We start from the raw sequence: 20,525 nt of genomic DNA, 5'->3' as shown, positions 1-20,525 counted from the left end.
CTGGTTGGTTAAAAGGCACCATTAACTGTTAGAGCACGGTCTGGTCGCTGTAATTTGGGGCACTGCAGCCGCACAGAGCCTCAAACCAGCGATGAAAAGCAGTTGCCATAACAGTGCTCCCCTCCGCGATCCCCCGGGGATGGAAGCTGGCTCTCACGTGCCGGACAGCTGGAAGCTCTTACACAGCTACGCCGTGAGAAAGTGCTCTCGGGTTTCTCGGTTCCCCGCGCAGAGCCATTCCACGAATTGCGAGGGGATGAAGCTCTTCCGCCACGGGGTCTGTGCAAGCAAGGAGGCTCTACTTCAGGGACTGTCAGCGAGGAGACACGCTGCTCAAATCACATTCTTTAAACCTGATTAGCTCAAAACGTTCCAAACCCCAAGTCCCGTCCCTACAGGAGGCGCAGCCCCGTTCAAACCGGTGCTCGGGGTACCATTAAATAGCTCTTCAGCAATTAGCTCGAAAGTGGGAGGGGAAAAAAAAGTCCGTCTAATGCTATTATAGATGCCCTAAGGAATCCAGTTCCCACTACAGCAAATGTTACGATGCTCCTTAAACCATCCCCTGGCTACTCCCTCGCTGCACTTTCCGAGGAAATTATGGTTCTTCTAAACGAGGGACAATATTGTCTCTCAATTATTTAAAGAGTTCAGGACTCGAGGTCAGGTTAAAGATTTAGAAACGCCTCAGGAAATCGTCTGGGCGGGGAGAGGGATAAAGTTGCGGTGTTGTAAATGTTTCCTGTTGTAATAATGCCTCTGAAGGACCTCTGTACGCTGCAAAAAAATCCCCAGACGCTGATGTTAATGAAACTCTTCCATGCTCTTGACATCTGCCCAGCTTCTCCCCACAAATCCCCGTCTGCTCCCCGAAGACCCCTCCCCAGGCTCCAGTTAGATCTTGTCAGCCTCGTTTTTATTACTTCTAAACTGTTTAAGCTCTCGACATTTTCCTTGGGGTCGGACACGCCAGACTGAAACGTCTGAAACAGCCCTCGAGAACCCGGAGAGCCCCCAGAAGAACCTCAGAAGTTCCCCAAGACACTCCACCAGTCCCCAGCACCGTGTCTCGCCGTGCCAGGGGACGTGGTGAGTGCCAGACAGCTCAGAAGAGACATCACAAGCTACCGAATGCCAACCCCACCGTGGCAGTTATTAGCGGTTACTCAGCAATTTGTTTGGAGCTTCACTTTACGTCCTAAAAGGCCTCTTTATGAGAAGGAACACACACCTTCATACCGCTGCGGAGGTGCTGCTCTTCTTGTGATTATAAAAGACACAGGATTTCAGCTTAGACTTTCCACATGCACCACTAGAAATTGGCAGTGTTTCACTGCTCACGCAGATTTAGACCTCAGAATCTGTAAGATTCCTGGCCATTCCCAGACAAGATGCACGACGGCAAAGACCTGCGGCTGCTCGTCAACTGTACCTGGTCACGGGAGGTCCTAATTGTTTTCTCTGCGATGCCCCGCGGACCGAAATTTTCTCCAGATGTATAAAAACGGGATTTGAAAGCCTCAGGAGCCGTGAGATTACTTCCCCCAAGCCCAGAAGGTTTATATTAAAAATGCCATTACAAAAAAAAAAAAAAAAGCCAAATCAGATGTATTCAAGATCAAAAACTCTTTCCACTGACAGTGGCTGTATTTTTCAGCTGAGAAATATATAAACTTTTTTTTTTCTGTCCTGATAAATACCACATGAAAGATTAGCCACTAAAGTCTTCGTATTTACAGAAACAACCGAGATTCAGCTTCGACTGCTTCCCTCTAATCATCTACCCACATCAGCCTCCAGTGGGAAAGCTGCCAAAAACCTCCACCATCCAGTCCTGGCGGGGCTGAGCCTCACCTAAAGCTCTACGATACAGCAGCGAGGTTCAGCTCGGTCTACGCAGTTCCCCGAACAACAAACGGAAATAAAAGCAAGGGTCACGGTCAACACCCCCTGGTCGTGGTCATCCCCCTTTCAAAAGCTCCTCTGCCGCGTATAGGATCTGTTCAGCGTAAAGGACAGACTTAAAAAGGAATCTACAGAAGTGGGGCGTACTAAAAGGAAGCTGTAGAGAAATCTGCTGCTTTATGGCTTGTTGCAGAGCCCGCACGAAGTGTCTGTTGGTGTTCAAGCACAAACTGCTCCGTTTCTTCAGCGCTCTCTGGATCTTGGAGATCAAAATGTGAGTCACGCTCGGCCTCCAGAGAGCCTTATAAAGCATTGTACTCCACACACTTCGATGGGTCTGTGGGGAAGTGCTTCTGGCAAATGGTCATGAGCCTCTTCAGCCCCTGGGAATTAACAAAACAAGGACAATTCTGTAATAAAACTGCAGTTGTCAAACAGCCTACAGTTACTTCTCAGCTTAACGTGAAGAATTAAAAACAAATGGCTGCTATTCTGTTTTTTATTCACTTGGTATTCCATCATTTTCAGTTTTATTAACCTTTCTCCCTGCAAAGCACTAAATATTACAAATATCCTCAACGAGGCTAAATGCCAAGCGCTGCGCTTGGGGCACAGCACCCCCAGGCAGCGGTGCAGGCTGGGGGAAGAGAGGCTGGAAAGCTGCCCGGCAGGAAAGGACCTGGGGGTCAACAGCACCAGGGAAGCGATCGTCCCCTTGTACACCTCAAATGTCGTGTTCAGGTTTAGGCCCCTCGCTACAAGAAGGATGTGGAGTTGCTGGAGCGCGTGCAGAGAAGCAACAAAGCTGGGGGAGGGACAAGAAAATGAGTAATGAGGAGTGAGTGAGGGAATTGGGGTTGTTTAGTCTGGAGAAGAGGAGGCTGAGGGGAGACCTCACCACTCCCTACAGCTACCTGAAAGGAGGCTGCAGCACGAGGCGTCGGTCTCTTTTCTCAGGAGACAAGTGACAGGACACAAGGAAGCAGTCTCAAGGTGCACCAGGACAGGTTCAGACTGGACACTGGGAAGAACTGCTTCACGGAGAGGGCGACTGAGCATTGCAACGGGCTGCCCAGGGAAGTGGTGGAGTCCCCACCCCTGGAAGTGTTTAACGGATGCGTGGACGTGGCACTGAGGGACGTGACTTAGTGGCGGGACTTGGTAGGCCAGGCTGGTGGTTGGACCTGATGCTGCTGAAGGTCTTTTCCTACGTAGCTGATTCTAGGATTTCCAACATTAGAGGATTTTGTGATTCTATGATTCTATAACCAAAGCAATAGGAAATGTCAACCCTCGTGATATATTTACATAGTGAGGAATCACCGAAATGCTTTAATCCCTCTTCACCACCAAGGTGGAAAACAGCATCATCGCAATAAATGATACTTAAAAGAAACCTGATTATGAAAATAAACCTAATCCTAAAAGAGAAAAAAGCCACTTCTGACACCAAAACACGCTGCACGACTAAGGAGAAGAACCAGGTTCCTTTAGAAGCCAAATTTCTTGCGAGCAGGGGTGTCACTCCTCCCCGTATTGTCACCCACCCTGCCTGCGCAGTGGAGGGAAACTTAAGAAGTGATCGAGAAGAAAGGCAGAATGGGGAACTTTCCCTCCAGTGCTTTTAAGGCATCGATTGCCAAAAAACCTGACAGAACTCCTGTGTTTTTCTTCTTTCAAGTCATACGTAGACGTCTAACAAAAAGAAGGAGAACTGCTGTGGTAGCAGTGTAATTTAGCAACGACGCTGTAACTCCACAACAGCAGTCACGTGCCTGTCGTTACATCCTCCACCTGTGAGACAGCTCCTCACTGTAACGAAAACGATTAAACAGAAGACGTTTTCCAGACCCCTGCCTGCACTGAAAAGGCAAAAGCATGTCCCAGCAGCGCACAGACTCGTTTGGGATGCTGTGATTGCAGGTTCGTTGTGCATCAAGCTAACCTGATCCTGATTTCACTGCTGGGAGCACAGAGGATACTCCACGCGCTCAGTTTGAAGCAGACCAGCTGAGTAAGCCCTTGCATTTAAAACCAACAGGAACTACACACATGTTGCAAGCCAACTTTGGATCGGCTCTGTAAGTTGTGCACTTCAGGAGCACTGATAAAAACTCAAGGTGAGAAGATGAACGTGAAGATTTCTTTCAACAACAGGTGCACTTTCAGGAACAGAAGGGCCAAATTGGGGAATTCCCACAGGTTGTATCTTCCAGAGGGTATGCTACGAGAGATCAACTGACACTACACAGAGCTGAGATCTGACTGCTAGAAGAGTGGTAAACGGACACAGAGAGTTAACTATTCACCAAAATTAGAGAAGAACCATTAGAACCGTGCTGAGGTCCGCAACAATCTTCTTTCATGGTCCAAATCTCTTTTTTTAACATAGACAAACAAAAAGCTATTTAGTCTATACAAGCTACTTCATCCATTAGATAACTCCCAGCAGGTATTAAACTAAGCAGAGCCTGTCTCTGAAGACGTGTAACCCACACGTCAGTTTTCACCTTACAAAAGAACTGATCGGATTTCATTTGCTGGCCCTGTAAACGTCTGGAGCTCCTTCTGACTTCACAATGGTACTTCCCCACGTTATGATGTTAAAAACTATAGCTGAAAGCAAATCAAAGGTTGTACTTGTAGCCTCAAAAGAAAGAGAGTCGAGATAGAAGGGGAAGTTGTATTTTGCAAGCAATCAACTAGCAGACATCTGCGGAAGTTGCAGTGGGAGTCCCTGTGCTGCAGCAGGAAGGTATTTGTGTGAACCTCTCCTGCCAGGAGCTCCGAGCTCCATGATGCTGCTCCTAGGCTTCAGAGTTAAGCCAGAAGGACTTGGTGTCAATCAGACTGTAACTGGCATGAGGCAAATACATCTACCAGTTGAGGAGAGATGACCCACTGCACTGAAAGGCCAGAGAAGAAAGACACCACTGCTATTAATTCCACAGACACAGACACAGACACAGATTTCTAGGTTGGAAGAGACCTCAAGATCATCGAGTCCAACCTCCGACCTAACACTAAGTACTCCACTAAACCATATCACTAAGCTCTACATCTAAACGTCTTTTAAAGACCTCCAGGGATGGCGACTCCACCACCTCCCTGGGCAGCCCGTTCCAATGCTTAATAACCCTTTCGGTAAAGAAGTACTTCCTAACATCCAACCTAAAACTCCCCTGTCGCAACTTTCGCCCATTCCCCCTCGTCCTGTCACCAGGCACGTGGGAGAACAGACCAACCCCCACCTCACTACAGCCTCCTTTAAGGTAACTGTAGAGAGCGATAAGGTCGCCCCTGAGCCTCCTCTTCTCCAGGCTGAACAACCCCAGCTCCCTCAGCCGCTCCTCGTAAGACTTGTTCTCCAGACCCCTCACCAGCTTGGTCGCCCTTCTCTGGACTCGCTCGAGCACGTCCATGTCCTTCCTGTAGCGAGGGGCCCAAAACTGAACACAGTACTCGAGGTGCGGCCTCACCAGAGCCGAGTACAGGGGGACAATCACCTCCCTAGACCTGCTGGCCACACTGCTTCTTATACAGGCCAGGATGCTGTTGGCCTTCTTGGCCACCTGAGCACACTGCTGGCTCATATTCAGCCGACTATCAACCAATACTCCCAATCAACAGAAGTTCACGGCATGAGTATGAATATGCACAGGAGGAATTAAACCTGAATTTTTGAGCCCATGCTGTTAAAGAGAGGTGTTTGTGAAATGAAAGCAATTATCTAGTTGCAGGAGTAGTCAGAAGGGCTGCATTTCATGGTTAAAGGCAGCACAACAGGAGTACCCAACTCCAGTGATGCTAAAACCTTGAGTTAAGCAGTGAGGGAACGGAGGAGAATAAAGCATGTGGCCACAGTTACTTTGGTGTTAATGTAGGATTACAAGCATTAGACATGAAAGCATTAAGCGATAAGACATTCATTCCTCAGCCAGCACCGAAGACGATGCAGGCCCAGGGTGAATTACCTATTAAATAGATGTTGCACCGCCTGTTCTGGGACGTTTTTACCCCATCGCTTATAACTATGAACCGAACACTTCTCAAGGATCCCCTAACTCCAAAATCAAATTCGTTGGCTTTCCAAAGCTACCGTTACCTGAATATATTTCCTCTGAGTTTCATCGTTGAGAACGTGGGCTACGTGCTTGGAGAAAATCTTCTCACGACCCGTTCGAGCGTGGATGCCGACCATGGTTACCCCGATAGGCCAGGGAGCGTTTCCGATAGCCATCTGAAGGTAGGCATCGTTTGCCTGAAGAAACACAGCGTACACACACTTAGCGAAACCAGAAAGGGCATTAGAAGGTTTTCTGAGTGATTTTTTGAGCGTTTGTGCATTGCTATGAACAGCGCACATTCCAGTCTCTCCGAATCAGGTTTCATTGCACGACACTAACCGATTTTTACACGACACCTTCCTAACATGATTCACATCTCTGTTGAACTCTGAGGTATGCAAGGACGACAGACTTTACCCAGTAGGTGATAAAAGAAGGCACTGAATGATAGTTACTAATATTAACTTACTAAAATCTAAAGTTTACTGGCATTATTTTCAACTCAGACTGTTCAGGTTCCCATTTCTGCTGCAATCACCTTTACCACCTCTTCTGTTTTGGTTACAGACTAAACCAGCAGCTGTCAGGGAGAATGATTAGCTTCCAAAGAGGTTGAGAACCAGTTCTGTAAAAAACTGGGTCAAACGAGCACATCTGTAGCCACGTTTATGAACGGAGCAGCAGCAGCGAATGACTCTGCAGCCTCCCCACCAAGACAGCAGACCCCATTTCTTAACATAAAGCTGAGGCAGGCACCGGCTCTGGGGAAGAAAGGGAACAAAGCGTAAGGGAAGACAAACAGAAAGAAAGGGAGAAAGGCACAAAAAGAAAGGGTGAAAGGCACAGAGCGTGGGGCTTCTGAAAAGCAGGATGGCAACTCTTCGAAAAAGCAGGATGGCAACTGAGAACCAGGAAGCGAGGGGGACAGACACAAACACAGCTTCGGGAATCATTTGGAGCAGGACATTCCTCCACTATTAGCAAAGAGCTGTAAGGCTCACTGATAAGGAGTTCATTTATCATCTCCCAGAGACTACACGGTAAGAAGTTACAAGCATGACCAGCGGGTGCAGTTTCTTCGCGTTTGGCACTGTTCAGATCTGCACAACCTTAGTCGAATACCTACTTGCTGACTGCAGTACGGCTTTGTAATGAAACATCGTACGTGAGCGTGCAATTAAAGACTCTTCCAGGACTGTCACAACAAGGTTAATTAAGGCTGAGCGGGCAACTTGCATTCTGCCATTTGCCTGCCATCGCAGGTTGATTTCAAAAGTTAAATCTTCGCTGCATGTCACCTAACAAAACACCTAACAAAACAGTACAAAATTGGGGCTGACAGCATTTGCCAGGCTGCACAAAGCGAAAATAATACAAAATAAAATACACGACAACAGGAGGCAGAAAGAGACGAGAGACAAGTCTCTTTGGAAACAAAACAGAAAAGGATATGAGGATCTTTCGAAGCACAAGGCTCATTAGCCTCATTAGAGAAAAACACTTCCAAATATGTACTCAACCTCCCCCTAAATCAGTCTGTGAAGTTTACATACAGCCAAGCACCTGTGAGACAGAGGAGCACAGGTGATTAACTTAGGAGATATCCTTCATTCCTGCACACTCGCTGCTTCACTGGGGAGGCATCAGAAAGGCAATTTCAGCAATTTCAGCATAATGATGACAGCCAACGGACAAAAAATGCCCCAAAACAAAACCCCACTATCACACATCCCACACTTCTAGTTCTACTTTTAAATGATTTGGATTAAACTTGCCTTAGGCCATCTTAATTTTTTTTCAGTAACAAAAGCAGGTTTGCTTGCTTACTAGACAAACTACCCCAAGTCCTCACAAGTCTAATACGAAATACTAGATAACCGAAGGCAGAACGAGGCTAAATTTCCTCTGGATGCTTAAGCAAACTCTATCAGTATTGAGTTCCTCTTCCCAAGGCAGCTACAAGCACAGCCCAATGCTCCCTCTAAATCTGTGGGGCGAAGTACTTTTGCCTCCTCCCGAAAAGCAGACTTTGTCCAGAAAACTTTTCATTAACTTGCCTCAATCTTACCAGATCAGCTAATGTGAGTATGGCCAAAGAAAGGGACAGTGTCTCAGATTCAATATCTCAATTCACCTCAATTAATTGCTAATTAATTAATCAACATCCCATTACCGTGAATTCAATGCCTTCATTTAACCTTGCTGTATCAGATTTCCAGCTCAGTATTCCTCTGCAATTTCATATAACCTGAGAAGAACTGTGTTTGTGCCTGCAAGCTCTGCAGTTTCACCATCAAAAGACCTTCTGACAGACCGTGGATCAAGCACTATCTAGAGCCTAACCTTTAAGAGCCATTTTTCATTTTATTTGAACACACGTTGTGCGTATTTCCAGCTATGTATCTTTAAGATGCAAAATGGGAGATGCTGAAGTACAAATCCAATCTATTAAAACCAGCCAGCCTAAACACGCAGGAGGAGTACAAACGTACCTTCACGTATTCTCTCTGCAACATGAATTTAATAATATCTGTTATTGATTCTTTGATGTCTGCAGGAAGTGTCTATAGGAGAATGAAAAAAAAAAAAAAAACAAAACAGATTTACTTTCAAATATGCAACTCAGGAAAATCATCCTCCTCAGCATTTAGACGAAGTTTTAGCACCTACCCCAGCTTGAGGACTTTAATGAAGGAAAACATCTTCCTTATTTAGCTGATGGATCTGAAGCACGAGAGGTTAAGTGGTAACATCGAGTAGCTACTGGCAAATTGCAAAACACAACCCCAGTTCCTTGGGATTGAACAGGTGGTGCATAAAGCAACACCTGGAGAAGCAGTGGGTAGGCAGAAGAATTCGCTGGTCAAGATAAACAGGTCAGACCCGGGGGTCACGGGCTCCAGCCACAGCAACCCCGACCAACTCACTCATCCTCTCATCTTCAGCTGAAGGAACATTACCTCAGGAAAAGGCACTAAATACTGTGAGCTTTGAAAGCAGCAGTTAAATTCGGTCTTAGAGGACGGTGACATTGACAAGTGACTCACCCTCTTCCGAAGTTTCCTGAAGAGTGGCCTCAGGTAGGACTCTGTCTGCTTTTGGGTGGCACTGTTCAGCTTCCCCTGGACTCCCCGCTTCACGTAGTCCTCTCTGGCGTTCAGCTCCTTAGCCCAGACACCGAGAAGAAACTGCACAAGGAGCAAGCAAATTTGTGTCACGCTGCCATCTAGTGACTGCCTCACCAAAGCAGATGGGAACGGTGGTTTAAGCCAACACAGCGAAATGAGTATTTGGGGGAGAAAAATGAATTAAAGACGCAAAAATCCTCTTTCAGTGGGATGGAAACGGAGGGATGGGTTCTCAACTTGTGAGAAGGAGGCTAAGGAATGGTAAAGGACACAGTGAAAATTCAACACACCACAACATAAACATGCCAAATGTACCTTCTGTCCACCCAGAAAGCCATTTTTGAGCTTTCCTTGCCTGCCTGCCCAGCCCAACCTTTACTAAAATGCCAACTTGTCTGATTTACGCAAATGAAAGCTTCAACTCTTGCTGTGGCTGCTGATAATCACATTAGTTACACAGAGAGCAAATGACTCGGATGTGAGACAATACAGGCTTCTTGACAGGAAACAAGGAAACAGTTCCGTACTATCCACTTGAACCTGCTTCCTCAGCAAAGGCAGCGGACTTGCCTCTAGGTTCTTTTATTTCACAGAGCAGCACCAGGTGACGTTTCATTTTAATTTGCACTGCTCCTGGGGAAGGCAGGTGGGGACTCCTTGCGAGTTTTTAATGTGGCACATAGAAGCAATTCCATACAACTGCCTCAATTATCATACGGAAATCAAACCCGTATTTATTTTGTCTGGGAAAGAAGAACCAGATTTTGCTCTCCCAGCAGCTCTTTCCCGGGTCTCACAGAAGTCACTGCTGTGACGAACCAAGGCAGTGGAAAGCCAACCATTAAAAACAGAAACCAAAAAACATTTTAAGCACAATGAAAATTTCTCTCTCCAAGCAGCTGGAACCTCACCAAATGAATGTATCTGCACAATAGCAAAAGGTATGCCGCAGCTACAGAGTAATTAATCTATTGCAGTGGGTTACCTTCAAGAATTTCGTTATGATGTCCATGTCGTAGTGATCATCACCCCGTCCTAAGGATTCTCCCAAAGCCTAGAACAGGAGACAAAAAGGCAATGATTTCCACACTGTCTAGATATTTTCCACCACCGTAACAGAGCGTGAATCACCGCAGTGTGAACTGTAAAATATTCCACCAGTAAACCCAAACACTAGCTAAGAAATGGAATGATACAGCTCTGTGACTTACTGGGACTCAGTAATCTAATAAGAATTTAAGTCGAGTAATATCTGATCTTCCTAATAGCTAATCTAAATCAACCCTCTTTTCACTTAAAACCATTACTCCTCATGCTATCGCTACGCTCCCTGAAAGAGTACCCCTGCAGCCCCCTTTAGGTACTGGAAGGCCCCATAAGGTCTCCCCACAACCTTCTTTTTTCTAGGTTAAATAACCCCAACTTTCTCCGCCTTTCTTCTTAGGTGAGGTGCTCCAGCCCTCTGACCATCGTCATGGCCTTTCCTCCAGCCCCACTCTAACAGGTCCATGCCCCTCCTATGCTGGGGCCCCAGAGCTGAACACAGTACTCCATCAATTAACTTAACTTTGCTGTTTTTTTCTTTTTTTTTGTTTTTCTTTAAGTCATTTCACTTCTCTGATGTACTGGCACTTTCTACCATTCTACCATTTCCTGTAATTGTAACCGTGAAATTGAGGGAATACATCCAAAAAAACAAAACCAAAAAGCAACCCGCACTATCGTGTCCCATTACTCCACCTTCCTGCTAAAACCTTGGAAATGTTAATACTAGCATTCATTTCTAGAAGTATTTTCCAGTAGGTATATCTGGATTTGTAACTTGTTTCCATCGCCCTCACGTTTCCAAAGTGAGTTTTATTCTTAAAATTTCCTAGATTTGGAACGACCTTCAGTGCAACCCTCTGTGCTCAAGGGAATGCACTTAGAGCACCATGCTATTCAGACTGCGGTGTTTTCAAACTTTGTAAAAAAATAAAATAAAATAAAGATCGCTTTCATGGCTCAAACCAAGACTGTACTGCCACCTCAAAAAGGGAATATTTTGAGAACTAAGAGACTGCTAAAAGCAGTCCCGTTACAACTGGTATCCCTTCTGGTACTAAGGTATTTTACACCAGAATTCCTGGTAGGTACCCTAAGAAAAAGGTCGAAGCTATCTCCTAATAACAATGTATTCACTTCAGCTTTTGGTTATAAATCAGATTATTTCTAACCACGTATTTGGAGGGATATTAAGAAGATTAACATCTGCAAAGAGCTTGAAGATTAAGGGTAAAAGTCTTTAGCTCAAGTTAATGTGCTTTTCCAAATGCTACCCGGAAATACCAGGTGCTGAGCGCGTTTCATGGCACTCGTTCTGCACTCACGTACACAAACACTTCAGTATTCTTTCAAAGCACAGCAGTCATTAGCACGGAAGTTTCTGGGGCACATCTTCACTGCACTCATATTTTCTTTAACTGCCTGCATCTAATTTTCACTTCTTTGTCCTGAATGCCTTTATATCAAACCCTCTTTTTGTGCATCTGTTTTTCAGAGCCCATCTTTCTTGTACAAGGAAAATTCCTCTGCTCGAAGCTCATCACCCTCTCAAATACCCGTCGGAAAGGCTTTAGCATTTGTGACCAGGTAATACTTTTTTATTTAATTCTTTCATTCCAAAACTCTGTGGGGGAATCCTAACTGCACCACTTGCCCTGCAGAAAGCTTGCCCTGCAAAAAGCTCTGCCCCTTTTATGACGAGGTGTTGTAAACAACGATCCCTTGAGTTTTCACATGTCTACTGTGGGCCCTAGGGTGCAATTCAAGGCTTAGCAACCTTAATTTCCTAACAGAGCTTATTTAGGGACTTTTCAGAATGCCTAAATTCGATGTTGAAAACAAGGTAACTTTGAACAATCTTGATGCTTTCTCACAACGGTATAAAAATAAATACATCTAAAATCCCTAAATTAAAAATCTATCCATCACGTACCTCCAGCTCTTCAATAGTAGTATTCTCTTCGTGGACTTTCAAGTCATTCTGTGAGTCATCATCTCCTGCTTCTTGGCCGCCTACGATTTCATTCAGATACTGCTGGTCGATCTTATCCAAGGCAGCTTTCAGGTCATTTCTCAGACCCTGGAAAAGATAAGAAATAATTAGTTTATTAAAAAACAATAATAATAACACATCAAGTAAATCAAAAACTGTTCAGAACAGTCACAGTGAGCATACATACAACTCCCGTAAAAATATACATACGGGTTTGATTTTGTTGTCTGAATATTAACTGAGTTCAACAAACGGTTTCTGGATTGCTTCAGTACCTAACAAAAAGCATGTGCATAAAACGTTCACACCTATTATCAAGACTGTTTAACCATATCTTCACCAGAAGAGCCCGAAGGACTGTATCAACTTCTGGGACTTCCTTCAAGACATTTTCTCCAAGCAAGGCACTGAACCACCCCAAAACAAACAGGACAAAAAGCATAACCACCCATCAGCTCTACAAGTCTTCAGAGTCACCCTGAAAAAGCTGAAAATAATGCAAGTAGCACTACCTGAGTGCTGTCACATGAAACAGTTATGCAGCTTCCCCTTGTTACCAATGATTTCAGCAGAATGTTTTATATAGATGGCTTAAAATCCCCTACTCCAACACAACCCTACTTACGACCTTGCTAGTTCCTAATACTCCTACTACTGCCGTCAAGAATTTTATCATAGATAACAACGGCGGGAGGGAAGCTTTTGTCAGCAAAATTATGTTTTAGAACTTTCAGATCTGTTTATCCTTTTTTAAAGGACTTCAACAGGTAGAAGTTGTCCTTTTCTAGGCAGCCCCAGCAACAATTTTTTCAAACTATTCAGTTTATCCCAAATTATGGAAGAAAATCCATAGCTTCACACTCTCAGCTGGGTTGCAAATCTGGTCAATAATAAATGCAACACAAACCCTAATTGCATCTCTTCACTTAACTGATCGATTCCTAAGCGAAAAGGAATAGATCAGTAAACTCTGATATATATTAGCCATTTCTGAAGTCAAAGGATACTTTAAATGGAAGGAGGAGAAGATGAAGCTTCCTTAACAAGTTATAGCTCTGGAATCGAGGGATTTGCAACTTTACTAACATACCAGAAACACAGGAGTGTTTTCTTTCTTACCTGAACAAACAGGCTAGTGTGAACAGTAAACGACTGTCTTTGCTGCTTCAAAAGCTCTCAGGTTTTACTGCCACCTGGAGGCCCCTTTGTCAGCTGAAAAGGCCTAGAAGGTTTCTAGGGTGGAACTGGCTAGCAGAAGTTTTACTTGTGCACAGAACTTTAACTCCCCACTGGTTATCCCAGCATTAACAAGTAAATAATAGTTACCTTGTTCACTTCAGGTGCAAGAATTTCTATCTTCCTCAGACGCTGAAACGCATCATAATCTGTTTCTCCAAACAGCCTCACCGGCTCACCTCTCTCTCGTAACCTCCTGATAACCTGGAAAGAATCAAAGCATTCCCTTACGCAAACCCATAAAGGAAGCAAAATAAAATCCTGAAGGCTAGATTTATTTGCTTTGCTTAAAATAACAAGCTGTGCTGGACTGGAGAGGAAATGGCAATATTTTAAGCAGTATAAAAATGTTCTAGACACTTCACAACCTAAATTTAGAATTCCCACGGTATTTCAGCGAAAGGTCATTCCAAATATCACCAATCTAAATTTTGCATAAAATCCCAAGCTGTTTCCTATAGCCTAACTTCTTCCTGCTACGACTTGCTTAAACAAATACACAGAAATCATCACTCTGGCAGAGCATAAATACCATTTTCAAGATCACAAAGGAAGCTGATGATCGTCTCCTTCACTCTCACTTGCCCGGGGTAATAAAATACGCTCCAAAAAGGCTGCACGTTGTCCCAGCACATCTGAAAATTCTCTTCCTTAAGCGTTGGGTGAATATTAAGTCCCATAATCTAATGTGATTTAATGGTAACTGAGGTGTAACAGCCTCCCTCGGCAGATTTGCAAAGTTATGGGCAAAGCCAAGAACTGAACTTTATTCTCCCAACTCCTCAGCACATGCAGTGCTTGATAAATCTATTTAGGCTTTACACACATTATTCATTTGGTGTATCAAGCAATAGGCTTAGCGATGCACCAAGAAATACCCTGGCGACCAAACTACACCAGCAGACTGGCTGGCCAATCGCAAACAAATGCATGGAGACATTCATTTACTCAGTTCTCCAAGTGTCTCGCCTACACTAGCAAATATTTAACTTGCAAAAATATCAGAACTCGGGGGTGGATACCTACACCTCAATCAAAGCAGGCCAAAATCTCAAACGAAACATGAGACCAATAGCCCCCACATAAAGTTCTTGTGAAATAAAGGGGAAAAACTGACATCTTGGATGATCTCAGGTGTGAATTCTGGTATTTCCCAGATAATTTATTCTGTATTTAATATTATTTCCAAACTTCCCGCTTCTCTTCTACTTTGGGGTATAGATCTGTTTTATGAATTCACATTCCCATAGGTATTCTTATCCTTAGAAAGGAAAAAGGACACACCATTTGCTCCAGCTTCAGTATTTCTTCTAGAAATCAAGATAAATTCCCTACAATTTGATCCGAAACAAGATTTAGAAACTATGAGCTACAAAGAGAAGCTGCGAAAAAAAAATACTTTGAAAAAGTCAGCATGCCATCACCAGTCCCAAGCATCAGGACACCCTTTTAGAGATGATCTGAAAAACCTAGAACACGTTACAGCACATCTGTGCAAATCCACGACAAAAAGGATCCATCTGTACCTCCCACGTCCTTCAAGTGGACAGCAGATCCCCGATGACCACTAATTGCTGACTGTACAAGCGGAGTCTCATTATTTAATACAAACTGCCTTTAAAAAGTACGGCTCACTAGAAAAGACAGCCCCAACAAGAAATTTCAGGTGCATCTGCTGTAAACTGAAGTCGTTTGCTTTTGATACTTGATTTTACCTCCTGTCTGGAAAGAGTCATTGGTAATTTTTCTTCTGCCAGTTCAAGTTCCAGCACTGGATTTGTTGAAGTCAGCGGCTTCTCCTCCTCTTCCTGTTGCTGCACCTACATTTAACAGACAGTTACTAATAAGCAGATGGAAATAAACCTACATACGGATAACAATGTAAAGGTACAGGAACTCCGCAACATAGATTGTAATACCACTACGAGCTTCTAGTTTCACAGTTTTTATTGACTATAATTGAATTTGACAGAACAATAAAAGCTTTTAAAAGTATCTGTACTCAACAAAGCCTTCTGCAGGTTGCAGGAAGCAACCTGCAGCCGGAAAGGACAACTGCTTAAGTCTGTCAACCACGTGTCAGCACGGGTGCCAAAAATAGCAAACCCACCCTCTGCCTGCTGGTTCCTGCCCCTGCCTTATCCTCCTTACCCACGCGAAGGCATTCGCGCTGCTGTGCGACGCCCCAGAAGGGAGGAACGATTCAAACAGAAAATAATCTGGCAAACACAAAGGAAGGTACTCCTCGCAGCCCACTTAACCTCATCCAGCTCACCAGGCAGTAGCACGAACACAAGCCTGGGCACACAGGCAGAAATGAAAACCCAAGAGCAGAGAGAGAACGGGGCTGCTACGTCCAGTCAGCCTGAAATGTTTGGTACCTGTAACTTCGGTGGGCTGAGTACTGCTAGCAGTGATCCAGGGGTTCAGCTGGGTTTCGAGAGGTGCTTGTTTAAGGAAATCTTCCTACCAAGCTTGCCAAATGAGCACAGCTTCTTGCGGGTTTAAAAAAAAAAGATGCCTACACCTCCTCATAAAGATAGCATCTCATTAACGACTTCTTTTAATCTGAAAGAAGGTCCCCGAACCAAACAGAGCTTTCCTTCTTCATTACTCAATATTTTAACAAAGCAAAAAAAAATCCCCCTTTGATCAAAGTAACTCTGCGACAGCAGTCACGTAACTACAGTCCCCTCTGTAAGCTCAAGTTTGACACTGCTGATGGCACGAGCAGATTGCTGCCGGTAATATTCCTATAATAGGAAACATTCCCCGTGCTCATTCACAACTTGTTTTCTCCGAGACTTATTAGAATTTATTTCCTTTCTGTCCTTGCTAAAAGGGAATAATCTTACTTAATCCCACACCATTCTCCGTGCCCGGACAGCACGTTGTCATTTCCAGTGTGTGTACTCAGGCTGAGCAGTTTGATGACTGTACCAGACAGATTATTTTTAAAGTAGCTTTTATATTCTCCCAGTGCAGCTCCGTGGCCATACAGGGATTCACCCCGATGGCTCCAGATCCAACATTCAGCCCCACATCTCTATTCAGTGCTATGCTACCCGCCACAGAAATCAATCCTACAATCACAGGCGTTCAGAGCGAGCAAGGGAAGGACAACCAAATCAATGCTTCACACAGAAAGGGAGGGGAAAAATAAACTTCCATCAGTGCAGGAGAGGGGGAGTGGACAGGGGACAGAAAATACGGAGCCGTGTAACTATATAAAGAAATACACTCCCATGGCAGAGGGATAGGTACAAACTTTAACTTACAAACATTCTTGAAATCATAAAGAGACAGCAGCATTGGGGAAAAAGATGTGGTCCGTTCTGTCAGATGGACTTCAAGTTACGAGTGATATTTTTACCACAGTTATTTTGGTTTCAGCGCTTTCTTTTTCAAGCAAATCGGATGATTTTAACTTATTAAATCTCAGCAAAGCAGAAAAGCACCTCGATTGGAAAAGAAATCAGTCTATATTCTACGTCTTATTAATGCAGTAAAGATCAAATGCAGAAATCTGGGAGGCTCAAAAGAGGTACTAAACAAAGCAACTTATTTTAAAACCATTTTGAGGGTTACATTTCAAGTCAAAACCCATCTCGGAGCAGCACAGAGATCCCATTTTAACTGTTGTGCACGGTTCTGAAGAATTCAGGCTAATGCTCAAAAAGCACCACGTCATCACTTCCACTCAGAAGAGCGGCTGCATTCACAGACCACTTCCCCATGACTATATGCTGCACGTTCCAAAAGTCGTTTTGGCGCGGGCGTTCAAATAAGGCTACAAACGGATCAAGGTTTCAGAATAAGTCACCGACTGCGACACGTTCAATTGAAAACAAAGTTCCTGTCTGTGCCCAGGAACAGTAAACAAGACGGCGAGCCTCTGTCTTTCTAAGGAGAATGCAGACCCCCTCACATCCACATAGAATAATCAGGCAGGCAGGCAGACGCACACGCACAGAAAATAAAACTGCATTCTTTCCATCGCAGGAGAACTATTTCCCTGACACCGTTACAAGGCGGACAAAGCCTTCCAGATCACTCATTTGTTTCCAAGTGCACCCTACGTTACCAATTGTTTGCTCTTATTTTGCCAGCCAGAAAACAAATGCGGCGTCGCACTCTTTCAATGCTGGATGGCTGATGGCCAAAGGAACGAATCCGTACAGTGGGAAGGGTTGGCAGATCTTTTTAATATGCACCCACACTATACTGATTTCTTTTGGACGTTTTGACAAGATTTTGAAAGTTAGCTGAATGGACAGTGGATCCATTCTTTTCGACAAGGGGAGGTGGCTATATCAGATCCAGTGTTCATGCCTAAAAGCACAGTTTGAAAAGAAAGGAGACAAGCTTTGATCCCAAGCCACTTCATGCTTTCCACAAAAAATAAAGAAAGAAAAGGAAAAGCCAAACCATAACACAAACTTAAGTAGCTGTACGTCATGCATATCTTTTCCTGCATCGAAAATGGTTTCGGAAACTCATACCTCTCCAGGTGGCTTCTCATTTACAGGCTAATGTATAACATTAACAGATTGAACAAAGAACAACAATTATCATTAACAACATTTATACTGTTGATAATAAAATGTAGACTTCAAAGCAAAACACACAAATTCCTGAAAGAATAATTACAATACCTTGTAGCCGCATCTCTGGAAATAGGCTTCCTCTTCTTTTTTAGCTAACTCACTGCGTTTGAAATATTTCTTATTTCCCTAAAAGAGAGGAAAGCTGTTAACATTTTACAGTTTCACAAACCTGTGCAAAACCAGCCCGAACTTCCTTACTTGATGTGGTGAATTCAGCTACCTCCTTTCACAGAGATGGCTACAGTGCCAGTAAAAAGAACAAGTTGGGAGCACCTCTGAAAATCGGCAATACAGGGTGACTTCACAGCACAGTTATAAACAGGCCTGAAAGTCCGATGAGGTCACCAGCGCTTTAAAAAAAAAGCTTTGTCACACAAGACCACGGTCCCAGTTAGCGCAAAGCTCCACTTCAGACATGCACAACAAGGCTCAGACTGTACAGTACAGGAAAGATGTTTAAAAAACACATTAAAAACGTGACTTCACACTAAATAAACTGAATGGGAGTACTCATCTTTGTACAACGCATTCTGTAAACTAGTTTGGTGCACCTGTGAAGAAACGTGTCTGATAAGACCATCCAGACACTGTGGCTGGCAACTGCAGTTTTAGGGACATGATTTAGTGGGTGATAGTGGTGGTAGGGGCGCGGTTGGACCAGGTGAGCTTGGAGGTCTTTCCCAACCTTAACGACTGTAAGAGCTGCAACCATCAGTGCCTTTTCTAACACCTTTGTAGTGTCCAACCCCCGGAGCCATGCTGTGATAAGAAGCCAAGCCTCCAACCGCTTCTGTCAAACTGACAAACGTGAACTGAGGCCAGCAGAAGGCCTCCCAATGTCACAGAATCCCAGAACGGTTTGGGTCAGAAGGGACCTCAAAGCCCCCCCAGTGCCACCCCCTGCCATGGGCAGGGACACCTCCCACCAGCCCAGGCTGCCCAAAGCCCCATCCAGCCTGGCCTTGGGCACTGCCAGGGATGGGGCAGCCACAGCTCCTCTGGGCAGGGCCTCACCGCCCTCAGAGGGAAGAATTCTCTCCTAATGTGTGTTTAACGACTACACTTCTGCTGCAGACCGAAGGATGGCTCGAATCCCAAAACGTCACACTAAATTATTTCTCTGGCTCTAACATAAACTATTTCTTCTTTCTCTGTACTTTGCCTGACCCACAATAGCCCCCAACCACGGCTCTTTACTTCATCCCCTAACACCCAAATCCCCACTCAGACGTTCCCAAAGGCACCCTGCTTCCCTCGACACACACACACCCCTCTACAGCCCCATCTGGGAAGGCAGTCAGTCACACACCCGTAGCTGAAGCCAGCACAGTCACAGAACACCCTGAGCTGGAAGGGACCCGCAAGGATCACCGTGTCCAACTCCTGGCTCCACAGATGACCACCCAAAAATCAGGCCATGTGTCTGTAAGCGTTGTCCAAGCACTCCTTGAACTCCAGAAGGCTCAGGGCCGTGCCCGACCACCTCTGGGTGAAGAAACTTCTCCTAACCCCCAGCCCACGCCATCCCCCAGCCCCAAAACAACCCAGGCAGAGGAACACGGCGGGGCCCTGACTCCAGGCCCGCTGTCCCCAAGGCCCGCCACCCCGATGTCCCCAAGGCCCCCCAGCCTCACCCCCACTAGCTCCTTGTCCTCCAGCTGCTGCCGCTTGCGGCTGATCTCCCGCTTCAGGATGTCCATGGCGGCCTTCCTCCTCCTCCTCCTCCTCCTCCTCCTCCTCCTCTTCCTCCTCCGCCGGAGGTGCCGAAGCAAAACAACGCCGTCACTTCTGGGGCCGGCCGCGGGGCGCCGAGCTCCTCACAGCGACCCCTGGCGCCGTGGGGGTGTGGGGGGAACCTCAAAGAGGGGTCCCCGGGGGGCTTCAAGGGGGTCCCCGGGGGTCCCTGGCAGCCGTGGGGTGCTGTGAGGGAGCGTCCCGGCTGGCTGGCAGCCGAAGGAGGGGGGCCAACAGCGCCGGGTTTAAGTGCGGGGAGCCCGTAGGTTCCCCCCGGGTGCTCAAAGGCTGAGAGAGGTCCGGGCTGAGTCATGGAATAAAAGCATAAATGTTGGAGAAAAACTCCAAAATCACCTTTTCCAACCATCCCCCTACAACCAATATCACCCACTAAACCGTGTCCCTAAGCACCACGTCCAACTTTCCGTAAGCACCCCCAGGGATGGTGACTCCACCACCTCCCTGGTTCCAACACCTGACCACCCTTTCTGAGGAGAAATTTCTCCCAATTTCCAACCTGGGAAGTGAAACCTACTGGAAATGAATCTATGAAAGTGAAACCCGCAGCCGCTGTTAGCCTGAGTGCTCGTCACAGGGCGTGCAGCTTCTGTGACACACACAGAGATAGCGTGAAGAGAGCTGGACTCTGAAGTTCGTCCCCTGTTTCCCTTCCTGACCTGCTTTTACCCAGTGGTAGCCATCGTGTGGCTAGCGAGGTCTGAAAGGTCCAGAACAGGCCTCAGAGAATGGATAAGAAAAGCCAATTGTGGAATTAAATTCATCATATAAGGGGCTTCACATTTACTGGAAA

At 45.5% G+C, this 20,525-nt stretch overlaps 1 protein-coding gene across 1 annotated transcript; it reads right to left on the bottom strand.

Moving 5' to 3' along the window:
• Window positions 1-1,535: 1,535 nt before the first annotated feature.
• Window positions 1,536-19,739, bottom strand: PRPF18 (pre-mRNA processing factor 18). The gene is made up of 10 exons (XM_035549546.2): window positions 19,615-19,739; window positions 18,029-18,106; window positions 15,089-15,193; window positions 13,464-13,577; window positions 12,078-12,224; window positions 10,086-10,154; window positions 9,020-9,160; window positions 8,465-8,536; window positions 6,011-6,166; window positions 1,536-2,288 (listed from the first exon to the last, which is right to left on the bottom strand). The coding sequence occupies exons 1-10, from the start codon at window positions 19,678-19,680 to the stop codon at window positions 2,208-2,210; spliced, it is 1,029 nt and encodes a 342-aa protein (XP_035405439.1). The 5' UTR covers window positions 19,681-19,739; the 3' UTR covers window positions 1,536-2,207.
• Window positions 19,740-20,525: the final 786 nt, after the last annotated feature.

The sequence above is a fragment of the Cygnus atratus genome, chromosome 1 (assembly GCF_013377495.2).
Source record: "Cygnus atratus isolate AKBS03 ecotype Queensland, Australia chromosome 1, CAtr_DNAZoo_HiC_assembly, whole genome shotgun sequence".
NCBI classification, from domain to species: Eukaryota; Metazoa; Chordata; class Aves; order Anseriformes; family Anatidae; genus Cygnus; species Cygnus atratus.
The sequence above is the reverse complement of the archived record's forward strand: the minus strand, read 5'-3'. Positions and strand labels throughout refer to the sequence as shown.

Bases quoted from the DNA above. Each gene is read 5' to 3' on its own strand.
- PRPF18 (XM_035549546.2), bottom strand. From the start codon at position 19,680: ATGGACATCCTGAAGCGGGAGATCAGCCGCAAGCGGCAGCAGCTGGAG. The intron at 9,161-10,085 runs GTAACCCACTGC...CTCCTTGTGCAG, and splicing joins TCATAACGAAATTCTTGAAG to TTTCTTCTCGGTGTCTGGGC. The intron at 2,289-6,010 runs GTAACGGTAGCT...GTTAATTCCCAG, and splicing joins CTCAGAGGAAATATATTCAG to GGGCTGAAGAGGCTCATGAC.